Source organism: Doryrhamphus excisus, chromosome 4 (genome assembly GCF_030265055.1).
Source record: "Doryrhamphus excisus isolate RoL2022-K1 chromosome 4, RoL_Dexc_1.0, whole genome shotgun sequence".
NCBI lineage: Eukaryota > Metazoa > Chordata > Actinopteri > Syngnathiformes > Syngnathidae > Doryrhamphus > Doryrhamphus excisus.
Window position 1 is genome coordinate 19296770 of NC_080469.1, and position 20898 is coordinate 19317667.

General features: G+C 47.8%; 1 protein-coding gene across 3 annotated transcripts in view; it reads left to right on the forward strand.

The window, feature by feature from the left end:
• Positions 1-20898, forward strand: part of znrf3 (zinc and ring finger 3) — a 57458-nt gene continuing 36560 nt past the window's right edge. For all 3 annotated transcript variants that reach the window (XM_058069797.1, XM_058069798.1, XM_058069796.1), the window contains exon 1: positions 1-463. In XM_058069797.1, the coding sequence (XP_057925780.1) occupies positions 191-463 (273 nt within the window). In that variant the 5' untranslated portion in view covers positions 1-190. The remainder of the gene's footprint in view (positions 464-20898) is intronic.

A 20898-nucleotide genomic window follows, 5' to 3' on the forward strand; every position in this document is an offset into this window, starting at 1 on the left:
GGGTGCAGTGTCATTGACAAGACTCCACTGGTGAAATAAACACGCTCCTCCACGGCGCACTCGCTGCTCGCCTTTGCGCACATTTTTGCTCCTTTTTTCGGCGCAATCGGTCGGACCTCGAACGCGAACTGTTCGAACTCGGGTTCGAAATTATGTTCCGATCGGCGCCGCAGATCCTGCCGGCGAGGAGATGATGACGACGACGCCGATCGTAAGGATGATGATGATGGTGGTACCGCGGGGCGGCTCGGATCGGGACCCCGGCGGCGGCGCCGTTCTGCCCCTGCTGGCCGTGGTGGCCGCGTCTCTCCTGGGCGCCGCGCTGGGCAAGGATACGGCCTTTGTGGAGGTGGTTCTGTTCGAGTCCAGTCCAAGCGGGGATTACACCACGTACACGACGGGCTTGCAGGGACGCTTCTCCAAAGCCGGAGCCACCATCAGCGCCGAGGGGGAGATCGTCCAAGTATGTGTCAAGTGTCCCCTTTTCCCCCCGCCCCGCTTTTTTTGTCTTGAAAACTTTGACAGGAGTTGTGTGTGTGGGCGCGTGAGTGAGGATGGTAAGACTTTGCGGCCCAATGCGGTCACAAGATGGCTCCTATCCTGTGGAATTCATTGACGGGGCAACACGCTGCTTTGCTTTGCTGCAACTTTTAACTTCCAACTTGCAACTTCTGGTTTGCTCGTGGGGCGCAATGCTGCGCTCATTCACGGAAAAAGTGTGCGCGCGTTATCGGTACACACTTGCTTGCAAAGTTGCCAACTTTGTGGACTGACCCAGTGTGTGTGTGTTGGGGGGGCTACTTCCGCCATGTAGGCTGCTTTCAAAGTTACTTCTTGTCTGATGGAGTGTGTGTGTGTGTGTGTGCGCGCGCGCGCGCGCGCGTGTGTGTATGTGTGTGTACAACTACAAAGAGAACCCCCCCATTCCAAGTGCTAATTTGTAGTTTTTATGATGGTTGCTTCATCATCTTGGCCACTGTGGCTTTTGATGTTGCAACTTCCTGACCTTCTTAGTGTTTGATTTGAGGCTGGTAGCTGGGAGGATCAAGACCAAAATCCTTTGGAGTTTTCTGACTTGTCATCTGAGAGGAGGGCACACGCTGTTGGGTGTTGTGCTGGAGTGTATGTCCATAGTTAGTTAGCATTGGCGTGAGTGTACTTCTGTTAAAAAGTACTATGGGTAGTTACCCTGGCGAGTAGAGTAGGTACCGTGCAGCGGGGAAGCGGCTTTAGTCTTCTTCTGTGTTGCTGGTGTTGTGGTATATTTTGTTGGTTTACTCACTGGGAGGTCCTCCGAGGTAAACCAAGGGTCTGGGGTTGCAGCTACATATTTAGAAATGATCTGTACACCTGTAAGGTACCATGTTTACATCATCATGTACCTCCAATGGACCATGTTTACACCATCATGTACCTCCAATGTACCACATTTACATCATAATTAAGGTACCTGTCATGTAGCACATGTACCTCATATTTAGCAGTCTATCCACTTCTAACCATACATCATCCTGTAAACAAATGTACCATATTTACATCATATTTTATGTACTTCTAATGTACCATATTTACACATTTACATGTGTGCAGCTGAGAGAGTCAGAGTAGTGACTGCGTCGTCCAGCCTACACAGTATTGTTGTTTGCGCATGTGGACGTGTGTCGCTTGTGCATGTGGACGTGTGTTGCTTGTGCACGTCGACGTGTGTCGCTTGTGCACGTGGACGTGTGTCGCTTGTGCACGTCGACGTGTGTCGTTTGTGCACGTCGACGTGTGTCGTTTGTGCACGTCGACGTGTACTGTTTGTGCATAGGCATATGTGCTGTTTGTGCGTGTGGATAGTGAGCTGCTGACGCCCGCTGTGCTCCATAAAGCTGCATTGTGTCTCCATCCACAAAGTGCATTCTTGTCCTCAAGAAAGAGCGAGTGACGTGCGCGGATCAAAGAGCCACTGCAGCCAACAAGGCCCTTGTTTATGCGCGGTGATGACCATTTGGCGCCACTTGCAGACCGCACACAAGCGGCGGACGTCAGCTTTACATCGGAAAACCACGTCTATTTAGGTTTGCTTTCTTTTGCTAGCATAGCCGGTGACCACTTCGAGGCGGCCCGTGTTTTGTCTCACTGTAATGAGCGGGGGGGTGTCCAGCGCGGCGCTCCGTCTTGACGTTTTCTCCCTGAAGATTTATGAATCTGCAGACGAGCGGCAGCCATACGACCTGAGGAGTATAATCATGACTTGCTATGGAGTCGAACGCTCGTGGAGCGACACGGAAGATGCTGCGGTGCTGTGACAGCTATTGTGTGGCTCTAGCAAAAATACTTGGCTTCCTTGTTGCAGTTGTCCGTCCTGACCTCTGTGGACGGTGCTGCGCGTGCACGTGGGCCGTCCCTGGAGGTCGTCGGACACGGGGATGGCTGATCCAGGAACCCTGGGAGCTTAATCACGGCGGCGGTCCTGCATCAAAAAAAACAACCTTGCAAGTTTGGATTGCATTAAGCCCGTTAAGTGTCGCCATGACGCTAGCAAATCAGCCCGATGACGTCGCCGAGGTTGTAGAGAGTGGTTGGTGCACTCTCTTGCTTTGACCTGTAAAGCCTGAAGCTTTTAAAGAGGACGCGTCAATTAGAGAGAGGCCCAAGTTACCTTTTTAATAATGATTTGGGGTGCATGAGAAAGTGGCACAACAGAGTAGCAACAGAGCCAGTGTTGTAATAGGTGCTATTACTATCACAAACAATAGTTTTATTTTAAAGTGCATGTAGAGGTTGACAAAGATGATTAAAATACCTACATCAGGAGGTTGCCAACAGCCACAGTTGGTAGTTGTATTCCAGCTAAGGTTATCGGAAGACAATTTGCACATAGACCACGTGTCCCATGCATCAAAGACAGCCAGCATGAGCAAGCAGTAGGCGACAGAGTCAAGGAGAAAAAGCCTCCAAAGTCACATGACTTTTGCTGAGTTGAGGAAGACGGCGGAGCTGCTACCTTGGAGCTGGCACGACTTGTGTCGCGCCGCATTTAGACTATAATGAGGGCTCTGGTGGTTGAAGGCATGCAAGCGCTCCTTCTTCACCGCACGCTGGAAAGCCCGAGAGGCCAGAATGGGGCTGGTCCCAGACGGGAGGTGCCAGGGAGCTGACTACTCCCAAAGCAGCAGCAGCAGCAGCAGCAGCAGCACCGCGAGCCTCCTTTTTGAATGTCAAAAAAACGTAAAAGTGCTGCTCGCCATTTATCGGTTTGGCGGTCACAGCTGTATTTTTTTTGAAAGTGTGATCGTCTCCGAGTCGCCACCCTCTTTGATTTTCATGTCCGGGCCAAAGTCATTTGAAGCTGAACCCCCAAATGGCAGGAAGTTAGTTAGCGTTATTGCTGGTTTCCCCCCGCAAATCCCGCTTCTGCACAGTACAGGTAGCATGTTAGCATCCTCGACTGTCATACAAGTGTAAAAAGAAGTTAACCGTTGAATCGTTCAAGCAGACTTTTGGCTGCGTTGGCTTTAAAATGGATGCCCCCCCCCTCGCTCTTCGTATTGCCAGCGGGTAGAAAGACATTAAACGCTCAGGCAGGAGACAAGTTAATACAAGAAAGTTAATAGAAGCCGCCTCTCCCCGCCCTCTCTCCGAGCTTCCCATTCCCGCTCTTCCACATGAAACAGGTGCACATGTCGGTACTGGCGGCCCCGGTGGCTATGGTAGCTGGTCTACGTGAAATGAACTGGGACTCGCCCCTGCCTGACCCGCTATCGATCTCCTGTCAGTCTGAGCTCGTTTGAACGAAGCTCTTATTTTTTTGATGACTGTTTTCTTTGAAGCCCTTTGAGGCCAAAGGCTTGTCCAACATAGCGTGTCTCACATCAACATTAGCAACACATGCTAGCTTTGGGCGCCACAGCGATAACATTACATTCACATATTAAGCGGCATCCGGCTAGCTGTTAGCCTAGTCAATATATTTTTTAAAGATGATTAGCGAAGCCTGCTTTTTTGTACGACTTTCTAGGTACACAACGTTAGCAAGAGGAGCATAGTAGCTTTGTGCGCTACAGTTACACTCATATAATTAGCATTAATTGTATTTTTAAAGCTGTGTAGCAAAGCCTGTTTTTGTATGACTTCATATGGAAACATAGGAAACACCTATGGCATTGTGTAGAGAAGCCTGCTTGTCATCGCCACGAACCAAGTGCTTGCAGATGGAACCAAATACTACAACTAGCAAATACTTGTGTGGATGATATGGTAGATATTTTATGTGAAAAGGCGACGTTGAGCTGACTTCTGAGCTCCGGGCTTTGTTTTAAGATGTGTAGTGAAGCCTGGCTTTTGGGCGTGCACATGTGACGTAACTTGGGGGTGGGAGGCGGTTCCTCAGCATGACGTTTGAAGCGGTGTTTGGAGCTCATGTTGGAACCAGCAGACACTTGACCGCCGCACGTCCGACGTCCACTTCACCGGTGATGGCTGGCCACGTTTCCATGCGGGGTGGGGCTTAAAGAAAAGGCGGGATGGGGTGGAGGGTTAGGAGATGACAAAGCTCCCGGCGGTCTGTCCAAGCAGAGCCATGCTTTGTTGTCTGCCAGGAATGTGCTGACTAACAGCTGAGGGCCACAGCGCCAGCCGCCTCCATTGTTTTTCTTTTTGGCCCGATGGACTGGCGAGGTAGCGGCGCAGGCTTATTGCTTTCATGCCGCGTCTTATCGCCCATGTGGGCTGCTTACTCAAGTTCAAGAACATCAGGTTCAAAGGTCTTTCTTTTGTGTACATCGTTGCATAAGAATCATCCCAAGTCAAAGAAAAAAAGGCAGCTTTTTGTCCTATTGTTCAGCGCGGAATTGCTTTCCTTATCATTTCCGAGGCCTCGTTGCTCTGCTCATGTGCACGCTTAATTCATCATATTCATGGGGGGGGTGCCATTATTCTTTCTCCGCCTTTTGTTTCCTTGCGTGGATCCCCACACAATGGTGGCAAAGGTCATCTTACAGTGGTGCCACACGGGGACACGCCCTCCTTGAGGGGCTTCCGGGGGCTTCTGGGTCTTTATGGATGGTGTCAGCTCGGTCTGAAGGGAACAAGCCGGGTGTCTGCCTGCGGCAAAAGCGTCCATGAGTGTCCCGTACCCCGCCAATTTCTTTTGCTGAAAGTACGCCCTAGTTTTTTGTTTGTTACTGATGCATAGCGTCATCTTTCCGGGTCACGGGGGACGGATGGGAGGCTTTCTGTTGGCGGCCGTTGTTTCCTACACAAATACAAAAAGTACAACTGATGATTGCTACTACCGATATTCGTCATAAAAAACATGAACTAAGTAAGCGTAGGCATAATAATCACGTGTATTGCTAATTGCTCAACTGCAGGGAGTGCCAGGGATCGGGGGGAGGCATTTTATTATTATTTTCACAAATTTCCGTCATTTAAGTTGCATAGAGTGGATATACAACAGGAAAAAGTAGATGATTTTTTAGAAAAGTCGTAATATTGTGACAAACAAAGAAAATACATTTTGTAAAAGGATATTATCATATTATGGTCATAAAGTGAAAATATTATCGGAATCTAAATTTACAAAGATTATTACGTCCCGTCTCAGCATCTCCACTTGCTTTCGTTTCCTATTGGCCCTCGCTGGGAAAAGTCTGGACACCCCCGGTGTGGACCTACCAACCCCTGAACCCTGAACCGGGGCGGGGCCTGCGGGGCTGCGGGGGCTGTCGAATAGCCGGCGGGAGGCGTGCTGCGGGTGTGAACCACATGAATGTGCCGCCTGAGCAGATAGGATCAGGCGGGGCGGAGGCCCGGGAGGCCATGATGCTCGGCGCTGCTCCACGCGCTGACATCAAAGACGGTGCCGTAGGGCGGAGGGGAGGGGGGATAGAGGGGAGGGAGGGCGGTGCCAAACTCTTCAAAGTCCTCTCGCAGTAATGCCGATCGTGATACACGTCCCTGCAAAGGCGAAAAAGCAGCTCTGTGATGATGTAATGCCAGGTAAATGTGGAGGGAAACACGTTTGGACGCGATGGTGTGACAGCGTATCTCGCAGTTACAAAAAGCATTTTTGCCAGTGACAGGAGTCATGTGTCTCGTGTCTGGACTCTCTCTCACACAGATCCTCAAAGCCGGCATTTAGCAGAAAGAAAGTTAAAGGGAGAGGCGTACCAAAGGCGGGGCCGCGCCTGTGGCAGCTTGTCACTCAAGATTCTGCTCTACGTAGAGCAAAAGCCGGGTTACTCTGTGTTATGCCAGTCATGTGTCATGGTAGACCCTTTCACACAGCCGCTAAAAGACGGCAATTTGCTGAACTTGACGAAGGCAATCCACCCGCCATGTTTCCGGCTTTGAAGGAAGCACCAGAGACAGGATGGCGTGTGTGGAATTTGTGTTACATGACGTCCCAGTAGAACCTTTTACACCGCAGTTAAAAAGCAGCTTTTTGCAGAAATGTGGAAAGGAAGTCCCCCCGCCAATATCCTGATATCCAGATATCAGAGCTGCATCAGAGGCGGGACAGTGCCTGTGTAAAAGGGTATCCTCAAGCGTATTACTCTGCATCTGGAATTTATATTACGCAATAATGTGTCACAGAAGACCCTTTCACACAGCAGTGAAAAGGCCATTTGCCCGAACTTGAGAAAGGAAGTCCACCTGCCACTTTTCCGGCTTTAGCGGGATGCAGTGTTACGCGAGTGATGTGTCACAGTGGGACGATGCCTGTGCAAAAGCATATTCCTCGGCGTAATCCTCGGCATCTGGAATTTGTCTGATGGGAGTAATGTGTCTCCGTTGACCCTTTCACATAGCAGTTAAAAGGCAGCAATTTCCTTCTACTTCAAGAAGGAAATCCACCACTTTTCCGGCTTTGGTGGTAATACCAGAGGCGGGATGGCGTGTGGGGATGTGTGTTATGGCATTAATGTGCCACGGTAAACCCTTTCACACAGCATTTTACCAATTTCCTGACTTCTTCGGGGCAGTGCCTGTGTGAAAGCCTATACAGCAGAGAAGGTAGTAGTAGAGGCGAGACGGTGCTAGCTTACGGAATTTGTGTTACACAAGCAATGTCACAGAAGAAGACCCTTTCACACAGCAGTTAAACCCGAAATTTGGCAGAAATAGGAGAAGTAAACCTGCTTTAAAGACCACAGCCGCACTTTGGTGCCTATGCCAAAGTTGTCAATGTGCATTCTGTGTGAAGTGCACAGGTAAATAAATGCATCTCCCTTTGAACTTCCAGTGGAAAAAGGGCCAGCATTTCAGAGCGCATAGCACAGCAGTAGCTCGGCCGTAACGAAGCAGCCACATTATTTGTCCTTTGACGGATGGCCGATTTTTGGCTTGGCTCACACTAGCCCGACAGCGTCTGATTCTCTGCGTAGAAGGCTCTAATGGTTCTAGCAGGCTGATCCAGGAGAACGGGGAGTTCCCCGACTCAGGCTTGGGTGGCAAATGAATTTTCTAGTAAATGAACCAACTTTAGAGAAGTTCACAGATGTGTGTGTGTGTGTGTGTGTGTGAAGTCAATAATGGTGTGAAAGCCTTTGAAAAAAGGCCCCCGCGATGTTCCGGCTGATAACTCATTGACAGCTCTTATGACGCCGCCGATTCGCTCTATCAAAGGTTATTTGCTGGCCTCTGTTTGAAGCCGCGGGCCCGCCCCTTGCTTTGTGATTGCGCGTCCATCCGTCCTCGGCGTTAAATAAGCGGTAAACAGCTGCGCTTGTATTTATTCAGAGTTCACGGCGAGGTCGGGCCGGGTAGTCGGGGTCTGCAGCACAAAGCCTTTGTTGGCGCCTTGTAAAGAGCTGAAGAGCCATTTGTGTGCCGCAGCGTGTACGTCACAGGAGCGCCGGGCCCGCTGGTGGCCCGTGGCCGCAGACAGAAGACGGCTGATTGTCACATTTAGCTCGCATTTAGTTTATTGGATGGGTGCTGTCCAAAATCTACCCCGGGTGCCGATATTGGGACAGTGGAACATGTCGTGTTGGGTGTCTGTCTCGTTTATGCTAATGAGCACGGAATGTTTTTCCTCGAAGCGCCATTGTAGCCCAGACACGTCCTTTAGCTCCTTCGTTTTTCATTTATTGCATTTACAATTGTCTTAGTCTGTTTGAGAGTCAACGTTACGTAACTTCCGGTTCCGGTTGCCATTTCTGTTTGCTGGCTGATGAGATGCTAACAAGGAAGGAAGTTTTCTGATTAAAAAAAATTAAGAACACGTATGGACTAACAAAGTTTATTAATAACACGTAAAGATGTGCGTCATATTGTACGCTAACCAGAGATCGAGGCAAAATTGGGGCAAAAATGTTCCTTGTTAGCCCAAAAAACATGCTAACCAGGGCGGACGCTAACTGAGTTTCATCAATAAATGTAATTTAATGGACAGACCTTTTACTCACTGACACAAAAGGCAACTAAAATAAACATAAAAGGTAAAAAATAAATGGAATTTGGGAGGGAAAAAATGTTTTTGATAGACGGCTACACTAGCTGACAGACGCACGATATTAGGTTAGCAAGAAAAACGTGTTTGGAGCTGACTCACGAATGGTTAGCATAGCGACAGGTTGCATTTTAAGATGTGTAGCGAAGCCTACACAGTGCCCCAAATGGCCCTCAGGCCGCACTTTGGAAACCTTAGCTGAGCGTTTGAGACCAAAAATGGTTCCCAGGTCAGCTTTTGGTTTGCCAAATGCAGTACGCTGTTTTAATCATCAGTCTTTGCCTGAAGGCTTGTGGTGTTGTTTTGTTACCGAGCTAGCTGTTTGCTAATTTATTAAGCAAAAAATTATCATTAGCGTGTGGAAACAAATACGTCATTATCCGAAACGTCTCCTTCACCTGCAAAGCTGCATTTTTCAGCAGTCCAGAAAGTAGCTCTCAGCTTGTTTGTTGGAAGGATGCTAATTTAGCGCGGAGGGAAAAGCCTGCGTGGATGAGCGAATACGGGAAAGGATGGACGGAAAAAGACGGGCCAAGACAGCCCTTTGCTGTGTTTCCATCTGCATCTCACAGGCATGTGACACGGCCAAATTGTCACCCCGAGGGTGACACGCATCCCGCAAGCATCTGGAAGTAAACACAGCCAGGAATGTGACATTTGGATTGCGGCCGCCTCGGCCGCTTTGAAGCGCCTCTCGCTCGCGTACAAAAGATCAAACGAGCAAGAAGGAATCTTTCATTTGCACGTCGCAGATTAAACACTGGAGATAATGCTCAAATATAGCTCCCAGTAAAAGTGAGGGCATTTTTAGAAATGCTCCTTTTGTTCTTTGGAAAGTTTGAAGGCCGCTTCGCCAAGCCTAGCGGGGGTGTCCAAATTTTCCCAGCGAGGGCCACGTAGTGAAAAATGAAAGAATGCAACTTTGTCACTTTGATATTTGCCAGATATGCGAAGAAGCTTTATATATTTCAAGAAAAATTAACCATTATAATGAATAATTTGTCTTTAACGTGTGATTTCTGTAATATTTCAAGGCTGTGCTAAGATGACCTTATTAAACCTCATGATATGGCCAGCTCATTCTCCTCAAACTGTTTCCTTTTCCTGCCTAATATTTTGACTTGATTTTGACAACTATTTCAAATTTTTCTCGTTATATGACTTTCTTTCTTAAATAATCTTGGTTGGTTTTCTCTTTCTTTTTTATGATTTTATTTCCATTATATTTTTACTTGAATCCAATAATATTATACATTTTTCCAACCAAATTTTTCTAAAAGGATTGTTTCCTAATATTCACTTTCATTAAAATAGACTATTTTTTTTGTTAGAATATGACTTTATTCCCATAATATTTTGACTATATTTTCCTAACATTACAACTGTTTGCAAAAAACGACAACTTTCTTTGTTATTTTGTTTCTTTCTCATAAAATTACTTCAGATTCTTCCATATTTTTGCCTTTTTTAAATAAAACCTGTTGAATTATTTTTTAGAATGTGTCAAAAACAGGTGCCACACTCTGGACACCTCTGGCTCGGCCAGAGCAGTTTTGGCTTGTTTACACATTTTGTCGCATTTAGCATGCTGCCTTTATATGTATTCCACTATATTGTGTAAGTATTTGATCTGTAATTACACAAATGACACATTCTTGTGGGCGTGGCCATGTTGTGCTTAGCAGCCAGGACAGACTGCTCTATGATTACCCCCACCCCCCAAACCCTTAACCTTTATTGAATGTCAAGATGCATGATGACACTTTGGGCTCTGGATTTGTCTCTCCTGTTGTCTTCTCCCCTTCGTCCCACCCCCCATCCGTCCCGTCCCGTCCAGCCAGCCAACACATGCCACACCCCCGTCTCGGCTTAGAGGGTCCTCTTTAACGAGAGGATATCCGGTATGCAAAGAGCCCGTGGATTCCTGACACGAGTGGCCGACTCAAAGGTGACTTTCAGGCTGGGCAGACAACTGCTGGATTAGCGGGACACTTTGCTTTGACTCTCGGCCAGCGGGAGGGACGGCGTCCAAAGGCTTGGCTAATAGATCCTATTTAGATGTATTTTTGATTACACTCATTCCTGGCATCGCTTTTTGTTTGTTAAGATGAAAGAAGAAGCTCTGTGAGGGGGTGGTGGGGGGCGCACCAACAGGACCAACTGGTTTGGCGTCCATCTTGAAAGGGGACACCGCTATGGGATGCATACGTCCCGAGAGGGGCGGTGGGTGGCGGCACCTGTCCCCTCCACTCTGAGCCCACGTCAACAGCTCCCATTTATTTACATTCACGCCGGGAGGAAGGCCACAAGAAGGTTTTCAGGGTTACTAGGAAAAAAAGGGGACAATACTAGACAAGGAAACTGGAATTATGCCCGTAGTAGTCAGTGTGCAGCTTGTATAGATAGCAGTGTAGATTTCATGTCCACTGAAGGTGAGCCAACAGCCAGACGTTATCTAATTAGCAAGAACACCTCATGGTCAACAGTGTGTCCTTACTCCCCTTCGCCGGTAGCACTCGTGCAGCCCCAAACTGTGATGGTGCGACCACCGTGCTTGACGGGAGAAAAAGTCACCAGTTTTGTTGCTATTGACAACACTGCTTCATAATCTCACAGTACATGTTGGAATTCCACCAGTGATTGCAGCACTCGTGCAGCTCCAGGTCACCATGGCTGACTGTAGTCTAGACAAATTTGTTTTGAAAAGTCGCTATTGACAATTGAAGTCAGCAATATTGAGGAAATGTGTTTGAGTATGCCCTCAATGAACCACAGCTCCCCTGGTGATGGTAGCATCCCCAGATTGCAAAATTCTTGCCACCTCGACTGACTGTAGACAAAGCACATTTTTTTAAAATATCGCCAGTTTTGTCACTATTGGTCATTTAGGTAGGCAAGATTGAGGAACAAAGTATGTTTGGAGAGCAGCTAGGACATCAGGAAGATGATGCATGATATGCTGCATGCTGTTGTGCCTCTGTAAACTCAAGAAGTTAAATGAAGGGTCATGATGCTCTGCGCCATGATGTAACGTGTTGGAATTCAAGTTACCCCTCAATGAACCGCAGCTCCACCAGTGCCAGCAGCACTCGTGCAGCCTCATGTCATGACGGTACGACCACCACATATTTTTAAGAAAGTTGCTATTGACAACTTGGCTTCATAATGTCAGCTTACATGTAGAAATTCAGGTTACCCCTCCTCTGTGGGGGATTTATTTACACCAAGCTACCCTCAGTAATCACATCACTGCCGTATGATAATTATATGGCAGTAATGTGTGATGGCAGCACTCGTGCAGCCTCAGACCACCATGCCTAACTGTTAAATATTGGCGCTTTGGTTGTTATTGACAATGAAAGTGTGTTTAGTGAGCGGCTATGTTAAGACGATGCTTCAGTGACGGCAGCACTCGTGCAGACAATAGACAATAGACTCATTCTCTGTGGTCAGTTGCATTAATTACACCCACAGCTTCACACAGACTACTCTAAGTTGGGTCCAACTTGACTTTCTTTGAATTGATGATGCGTTCGTTTAGCCTTCATGTTAACGGGCCTGAGCAGACTCTTCACAGCTGCGAGGTAGGATGTTGTTGAAAAAGGAAAACACATGCCACCCATGTGGTTGTCCCGCTGCAATGCCCCCCTTGCACACTTAAACATGCATTGTAACATCAAGCATCATGCAGGCCAGTTCATTCCTCATGCATGTTCACTTTGCCGCAGCGTCTCAGCATGGAGGTATCGGAGCGGAGAGGAAACGGCCTGAAGGACAAAGCCCGGGCGTGCAAAAGCCTCAAATGATATCGCTCTTTGATAACTTTGGATTCTTGGAATGCCTCGCATGGCTGCTGTGTACTTTTTGTCTTTGTCTGCTGGAGGATGAATAGAGGCCTCTGTGGTGGCGATGACAGGCCTCTCGGGCTGGAGGTGGGATGCTGGTTGCCGGCCTTGGTTTTTCCTGACAAAGGAGGCTCTGTTTTAGCTTTGTCCCTTCCTAAAACCTCCTGTACCTGGCGAAGAAACAGGAGAGTGTTAATAAACTGCTCATTGGGTTGTGTGAGTCACTCGCTCGCATGCTAGCAGTGCTTCCCGGGAGCGCTTAATGACCAAAGCTAGCCGTGGTCTTTTCCATGTTTTTTGGAGTTATTAACAAAATTAAGCTGAGGCAAGATGTACATTTTCCAAGGAGGTGATGTAGCGGATCAAAAAGAGCCGCTGTGGCGACTCCGTAATCAGGAAAAAGCCGAAAGAAACAAAAGACAATATCAATTTTATCAATCTATTTTATTGAAAAAATAATATACAACTGGAAACCCTGCAGTATTTGCATGTTTGTTGTTTGTTGCGAGCGGTGAGCCGGCCCACTTTGTTCAGTGGTCTTTGAACGCACCATATAACTTTCTCCCACACCCACGCACTGAGCTGGATGGCGGCGGGGGCTGGTGGAGTGTGGTGAAGGCGGGAACGAGTGGCAGTCAGTGGGTCCAAAAGGTTGGGGACCACCGCCAAATGTCACGGACAACAACGTAACTAAGGAGTGGTACAGGAAGACACGAACATTAGCGACACTAGCATAGCGATGTATGAGACAGTGCTAACATTACGGTTACATTTGAACACTTTCAGCTCCCATGTCTGCAGCTGATTGCAATTGGCAGAGTCGCAGGCTGCATTGTAAGATGTGTAGCAAAGCCTGAACTTGCTGTTGGTTGGGGGGTGCTGCCTGGGGCTGGCTGCCACAGAGTGTTGTTGCGGTGGTCGGTGTTGCCCATGAATGACCCTTCTCGGGGAACAATGGCCGCTAACGGGTTGTTTTGGCACCAGCCAGGTGAATGATCCATCGATGTTTAGAAGTGAGCCAAATGCTCCCGGAGGTCAGAATCAACGCTAAGCGGTTCCTTGTCTCGAATAGAATCTAATAACGCAGATCCTCATGGGTTTAAGACATTCAGGTCATGAGCTCTGTGGCTGGATGCCTTTATAAAGGCAAGGTTGTGGGAAGGACTTTTACTGGTACAATTTGGTAGTGGGTCCAGGAGCCTTGTCAACAGCACTTTCGACTGTGAAATGATCTGATCTACAGAGGTTGGCCGTTATCTTTTGTAGCACACCGGGCAGGAAGTGCTTGGGTGGTTTGATGTTTAACTCCTCGGGGGCGTTTGTCTCTGGGGTCCGCTTATTCCCAGACCCTCAGGTCCACAGTTAGCCTCATTCTCTTCAGCCCAGTCAGCTCAGACCTCTGGCAGGGTGGCCAGCGAGAACAGAGGGAACAATACAGCGTTTGTGCGCGGCTCTGCACTCGGCCTGCTCCTAAACAAATGTTCAGAAGAATCCTGGTGGTGGGACTTGCCCTCCGGCCCAGGCTGATCCACAGTGACTTCATAAACCCACACATGAATCTTTATGGGGAGCTACTGTATGCGCACTGCGGTGATTTCACGCGACTGGTTATTTTGCTCCTGTGGTAACAAACCTTTATCTGCGGGTGACGTGGGGGCACAGTGACACGGAATTTGAAGGAAGAGCTTCTGCCTTCCACCCCCCACGGTGGAATGTACACAGTCCAAAGCTCCTGTCCGCAGGCGCTGGTGTGGCCTGACAGGGTTTGCCATGAAGTGGGGATTGAATGGCTGGGCGACACCGATCCACACCCAAACTCTGGGCCCTCATGTCCCTGAGGTGATCGCTGAAAGGATACACTCCAGCAATAAAAACTCACTAAAACCCCAAGAGCAGATCCTAAAAGTTGGGTCGCCAAAAACATTCACTGAATGGTCGATGTTCAAATGAGCGATTTTTGGCCGATTCAGCTCCAAGTCCTTAAAAATGCAGACTACATCAACGTCGAGCCTGGAGTCATTGTTGATAATCTTTAGGTTTTAAGAATACCTGATCTTTTCCTGGGACGCTCAGTCGTCAAGAACGGTGATGAAATGAAAGTTCGGAATTAGCACGAGTAATGGAGTATTTTCACTTTGCAAAGTGACTGCTGGGTTATTATTCTGCCTCTGTGGAGTGTGACCTCATCCAAACTAAATCTCTTCTTTGCCAGCCCGGGCTTTTTTTCTTTCCCCTTTTGTCCACAGCGTTGACCTCCGAGCCCACAGCGAGCGCACCTCAACGAGGCCTGGCCCACAGCCGGACGCTTGATGTGGACATTGTTGGAGCAGCGGGTTCCCCTCACCCGGGCAACCAAGCCCCTTTTTGAGCCCTCACCCCTTGCTGTTTGCCCAGTGCACTCTTTCCGTCCTGAGCCCCACTCGTCCACCCACCCCCCATCCCCCCACTGCCCCCCTAACCGTGGGACTGGACCAGATCTTGAGCGATGTTGTTTTGTGCTCGGTTGGGCTGCTGGTGGCCGGCTTCCTACGGAGCACCAAAGCCTCACATTCACTTTTTCTTTTCCTTTGACCTCCTCTGGGGAATGGACCGCTGTTTGATCACATTAGGGGGGCGTACAGAGGGACCTCAGTGGTTGGACATTCCCGCTCATGTTAGCTAGCTGTTTTAAAGTTTGCTCAGGTGTGCAGAAGGGGACTTGTGTACCACGCCTCACAAGTCAAAGCAGTTTGATGTATCGGTCCAAAAATGTGTTGTTCTTGTGAAAAAACAATCTTGTGCCAAAAAATGGTCGTCCACAATTTAACCACCCTGAATGTCAATTTAGGTCATTTTTTACCCTCACAAAAGCCCTGGACTTGGAGGCCGTGAAGCAGAAAAAAGCTGATGTAATGGGTTTAAGAAAATCTCCAGGGGAGTCAAACTTCAAACCCCCCACCACCACCAAGGACACCACCCTGTTTCAACTTTGAAGCAGTCACCACCCCTAATATGGTCACTTGGATCCCCAAAGTTGAAGAGAAAAGAATTTTGAGCAAGAGTTTAGACGGCAGTGGCGCTAGACTAAAAAACAAAGGACAAAAAGGTTTATAATTCGCTGATTTATTGTTTTGGTTTGTAGGGGGGGAAGGGGAACAGAGGATGAAAAAAAGAGGGGCGGGTTTAGAGAAAAGAAATCCCAGCCTCACTGCGCACACACAAACACACACACAGAGCACAAAAGAAACCTGTAACGCCTCCAGATTCCTTCTAGTCGGGTATCAAAGACATGCTTTGCTTTAGAACAAGAGACTAGCGGGTAAGATAGCACCAAGCGAGCCAGTGAACCAGCACTGGCCTGGCTGCGTGCTGCCAGTTAATCTCTCAGATAGGATTTTCCCCCCGTCACTCCCTCCCTTCTTCTTCTTCTTCTTCTCCTTTTCTCTCTCTCTCGTTGGGGATATCGCTGTTACGGCGAGGCTGTGAATGGAGGGACTTGTCTAACCTGATCACTTGTCAGAATGAGCATAGGGAGAGGCTCCCTCACCACACAGCCATGGAACAGTTTTCATAATGAAAAGGTGGCACATTGTCAGCTAGTAGTTTAGTTCAGTTCCAAGACCACAGGCCTCATACTTAATCAGCATCTTGCCGAAACCATGAAATGTACCCACCTGCAGTCCAAAAAATGCCCCAAATATCTGGTTCTAGCGTGGCCTCTGCTCCCAGTTTGGCGTGAATGGTACAAGGTGGTCCTCATCCTGATCTGTGTCTTATACATCATGTCTTGGGTCTTGTCAACATGGTAGCCTTCACCTAACTGGGGTCCCTCACCCTCATCCACCTCTAGTCCAAAACATTATCTGGTTATATCTTGGAACATACTTCCCATCTACTGCAGTTTGGTGCAGATAGCCCTGGGTAACTCCACTCCACCTTCAGTCCAAAAATGCCCCACCCTGACTGTACTTTGTGGGGACCTAAATCTGGCCAACATCAATCCTGGTAGTCTTTCCTTTATCTGCATCAACCCTCACTCCGAAAAGCCAAAATGGGGTTTGTCCTTTGTCTCTACTCCGCGTTTGGTGGAAATAGTCCCAGGTGGGCTTAGTCTTCATCCACATCCAGTCCCAGCCCCCCTATCCCTAAATATCAGGTCCTACCTTGGCCTCAACTGCATCACTACTCTACTTTTTGGTGGGCTTCGTCTGAAGCCGTCATCATCCTCTGGCCATCATCAGTCATGGTACGCTTTCCTTCATTCATATCTCAAATCCCTCACCTGGTCTCTACTGCGGGTTTAGTGCAAATAGTCCAGGGTCATTCTTATCACTGGTATCTGGTTCTACCTTAGCCCATACTGTATCTCTTTGCTACTTTCTGGTGGGCCAATGTTGTCTTTACCCTCGGTCTTTAGTCTGGTCAACATCAGTCCTGGTAGTCTTCCCTGTATCTGCATCAACCCTCACTCCAAAATCCTCAGTCCGTCTCTAGCACTGATTTAGTGCAAATAGTCCAGGGTCATTCTTTTCACTGGTAGTATTCCTCTTGTCCTTGTTCACTTTCAGTCAGAGGTAACCCCAAATATATGGTTCTCCCTTGGCCCATACTGCACCTCTTTGCTACTTTTTGGTGGTCCAAGGTTGTCTTCACCCTCAGTCTTTAGTGTGGTCAGCATCAGTCCTGGTAGTCTTTCCTTTATACGCATCAACCCTCACTCCAAAACCCCCACATGGTCTGTACTAAAGTACTAAAGCAGGGGTGCTCACACTTTTTCAGCATGCGAGCTACTTTTAAAATGACCGAGTCAAAATGATCTACCCACTACAAAAATGCTAAACATCTATTTATTTTCAAATGTATTGAGGATTATTTGTACGTACAATGTATGTTGATGTACCTTACATAACCAAATGAGCCAATATTGCAAAACACACATAATTAACTATTAACATTTTTTGTAATTACCTGAGTTTACTTTGATGACTTGCACTGAATTGAACCAGCCAGGGATGCATAGTCCGGACAGTAGCTGCTGATAGCCAGCCTCAAGCACACTTCCAAATGTTTGAGTCATGGATAATATCCGTATCACAATATCCGTATAATATTCCATATCCGTATGGAAGTGATATGTTTTTTGCCTTTTTACTTGGTCCAGTTTTTGCCTTTTTACTTGGTCCAGCTCCTTCACTCATTTTAGTGACCATAAACTTTAGCGAGGGCTTTAAAATCTCGCAATTCGCCGACTAGCTTAGCACTTTGCATCGTTGTTTACGCATGAGCGGTGACCTAAAGGTCAAAATTCAGTTGTCATCTGATTGGTTGTCCTGTATGTCAATCAAGTAACGGGGATGGATGATACGATGTCAGCCTAAGTTTTGCTGCACTTAGAGACGTTGTTTGATTTGATTGGTCGCCCGAAGGGCAACATTCTGTTGTCATCTGAATGGCTGCCCTGTATATCAGTCAAGTGACGGCATTGATGCTAGGATGATATTTTTTTAATGTCACGCCGCGATCGACCAGCGATCGACCAGTACCACCTCCGCGATCGACCAGCGATCGACCAGTACCACCTCCGCGATCGACCGGTAGCTCGCGATCGACTTAATGAGCACCCCTGTACTAAAGTCATTCTTATCCCTGGTGGTCTTCATCTTCCTTATTTGCTTTCAGTCCAACCAAATACCTGGTTCTACCTTAGCTCGTACTGCACCTCTTCTTTTTGTTTGTCTTCATCCTAACCCTTTTTACCATGGCCCACACTACCCCTCTTGTCCAAATTCTTCTCCAGCATAGTCTTAATCCTTCACAAGCCAGTATTTTTGGTCTTCTCGTTCCTTATTTGCGAATGCTGCAAGCTTGAGTCTCAGTGTGGAGAACCTGCTTGGCTTCCGGTGCTGCCGTTCTTGTCACTGAAACGTGTACCTTTTTGAAATCTGAACCCGGAAGACATCTTGTCCTGTGCGGTTCTAGCAACTCAAGGTATCTGGCATGACTCCTGGAAAAAAGACCCCAGATTATTTCTCACATTGTCATTTCCTCTAGAAGATCATTGGCTCCTCGGAGGGGCTGGAGCTACTCAAAGGAGCTTTCCTGCTGTCCCCCCAGGTTGACTTGAAAGGTGATCAGTCAGCCATTCACAGGCAAAGAAAGACGGGGTGGGGGCGGATGGACCATGTCACAACTTGAATTCTACTATAAGTTTGCACAAGATAAATCAACACTTGATCCTCTTGTTTTTTGCGTGTGTTTGCGTAAAAAGAGCTACAGAGTGCTACAGAGTGCAGATTGCTGCAGAGTTTTAAAACTTTCCACATGTCGCACTCCAGGTCTTCTTCCACCCCACCCCTCTACTTCATGACCTCGGACTCCAACCCGGAAGCTGTGTAGGTGAACACTTCCTGCAGTGTGCTTTGGAGCCCCAGTTAGAAAATAATGAAGCAGGAGCATGTGAAAGCTGAAACCAGCGCTAATGCTGGCTGGCCTCACTGAACACCTGGCCTGGAGGGGAGAGGGCGGGCGGGAGGGGGGGCAGAGTTGCTTGGGCTGGATGGTGCTCCCTGTCAGATCCAAATCGTGGACGGGCGGATACACCCACCACTTGAGTAGGCACACAGAGGATGATGAAAATATTGATGGTGTCTGGAAAAGTCACTGTTCTATATAAACAAAGTTGGTGGTGTAGTGGCACACACGGGTTGGATTCCTGGGTTGCGTCAGGAAAGGGTCATCCAGTGGAAATAACTTGCTGGAAGCATTCATGTGATTGGGGGGGGGGGGGGGCAGACCAATTGGCAATTTTCTGGCTTGGAGCGTAGCATCTGAGGCGAGAGGCTACGCAACACCTCCCGCCCTGTTTGATCACATTAGGGGGGGGCGTACAGAGGGACCTCAGCGGCCTGAAGCAATTGTCATTGTATGACAAGTATTTGTCGTCACGCGTCTTAGTGTCCCATCGCTGGAAGCTGAGGCACGCAGTTGTATTCTTGTATTCAAAGAAATGTATTCCAACATTCTATAAACTAGTACGAAGCCAAACTATAAAGACAATGTTGCCTCCATGTTGTCCAGTGAGGGGAGGAGGAGGTGGCGAAGGAAGGGCAGTTTGAGCCCGTCCTCTAATCCCATTCCAGGGGGCAGAGTAGCAGCAGCTTGCGCCACATTCCACAACTGTGGGGGCTTTTGGGATGGGGGTTGGGGTGGAGTGTGGCGTGGCATTCCTCCACAGGCCGGGGCCATCAAAGAGGCAGCGCTGCTTCAAAGGCCTGTCAGAGCCTAGGTGTTGATGACTGCAATCCCCCAACCCTCCCTCCTCCTCACTGTGGCTACTTTTAGCTTTTGGTTTTGTTTTTTTGTATGATAGTGAGCAATAGCTGACTTTGTTTTGCGGGGAAAATAACAATGTAAGGAAATATTTGTCCAGGCTGAATATTGAGTGCTTGCTCTTGAAGGACCCGGGTTCAATTCCACCCTTGGCCATCTCTGTGTGGAGTTTGCATGTTCTCCCCGTGCATGCGTGGGTTTTCTCCAGGTACTCTGGTTTCCTCCCACATTCCCAAAAACATGCTAGGTTAATTGGCCACTCCAAATTGTCCATAGGTATAAATGTGAGTTTGAATGGTTGTTTGTCTACAGTCCCTGACAAAAGTCTTGTCGCTTATCCAAGTTGTAGGAACAACAAATAATAACTTGACTTGTAGTTGCTCAATTGGAATCAGAAATGACTTATATGAAAGGCAAAGCCCTCTAGATTATGCTTTTTATATCAAAATAAAGTTTTGTACCATTCATTGAGTTTTATCATTTAATTAGGACATAAAGGTCAGATTTTGCTTGGACAAAAGTCTTGTCGCATACAAAAAAATGTAGAAATAATACATATACTTAATGTTGAATACACAAATATGCTACAATAACATCAGAACATAAAGTCATTGTACCTTGGAAAAAAGAATTAATATTGTGTATGGCTTCCATGAGCTTGGAGGACTGCATCCATACGTCTTGGCAATGACTCAAATAACTCATCTGGAATGGCCAAGAAAGCAGTCTTGCAGGACTCCCAGAGTTCATCAGGATTTTTCGGCTTCATCTTCCAAGCCTCCTCCTTCATCTTACCCCAGACATGCTCAATAATGTTCATGTCTGGCGACTGGGCTGGCCAATCCTGGAGCACCTTGACCTTCTTGGCTTTCAGGAACTTGGATGTGGAGGCTGAAGTATGAGAAGGAGCGCCATCCTACTGCAGAATTTGCCCTTTCTTGTGGTTTGGAATGTAATGGACAGCGAGAATTTCTTGATATGATGTTGCCATCAACAGCCAACAAAAAAATCGTGTTGCATTTGCCAAGGCCCACAGCTTGCAGAAAGGATGGACAGTGGAAAAGTGGCAGAAGGTTGATTTTTCTGACGAATCATCCATTGAACTGCATCCCAATCGCCGCAAATACTGCAGAAGACCTGTTGGAACCCGCATGGACCCAAAATTCACCCAGAAAACAGTCAAGTTTGGTGGAGGAAAAATCATGGTTTGGGGATACATCCAGTATGGGGGTGTGCGACAGATCTGCAGAGTGGATGACAACATCAACAGCCTGAAATATCAAGAAATTCTCGCTGCCCATT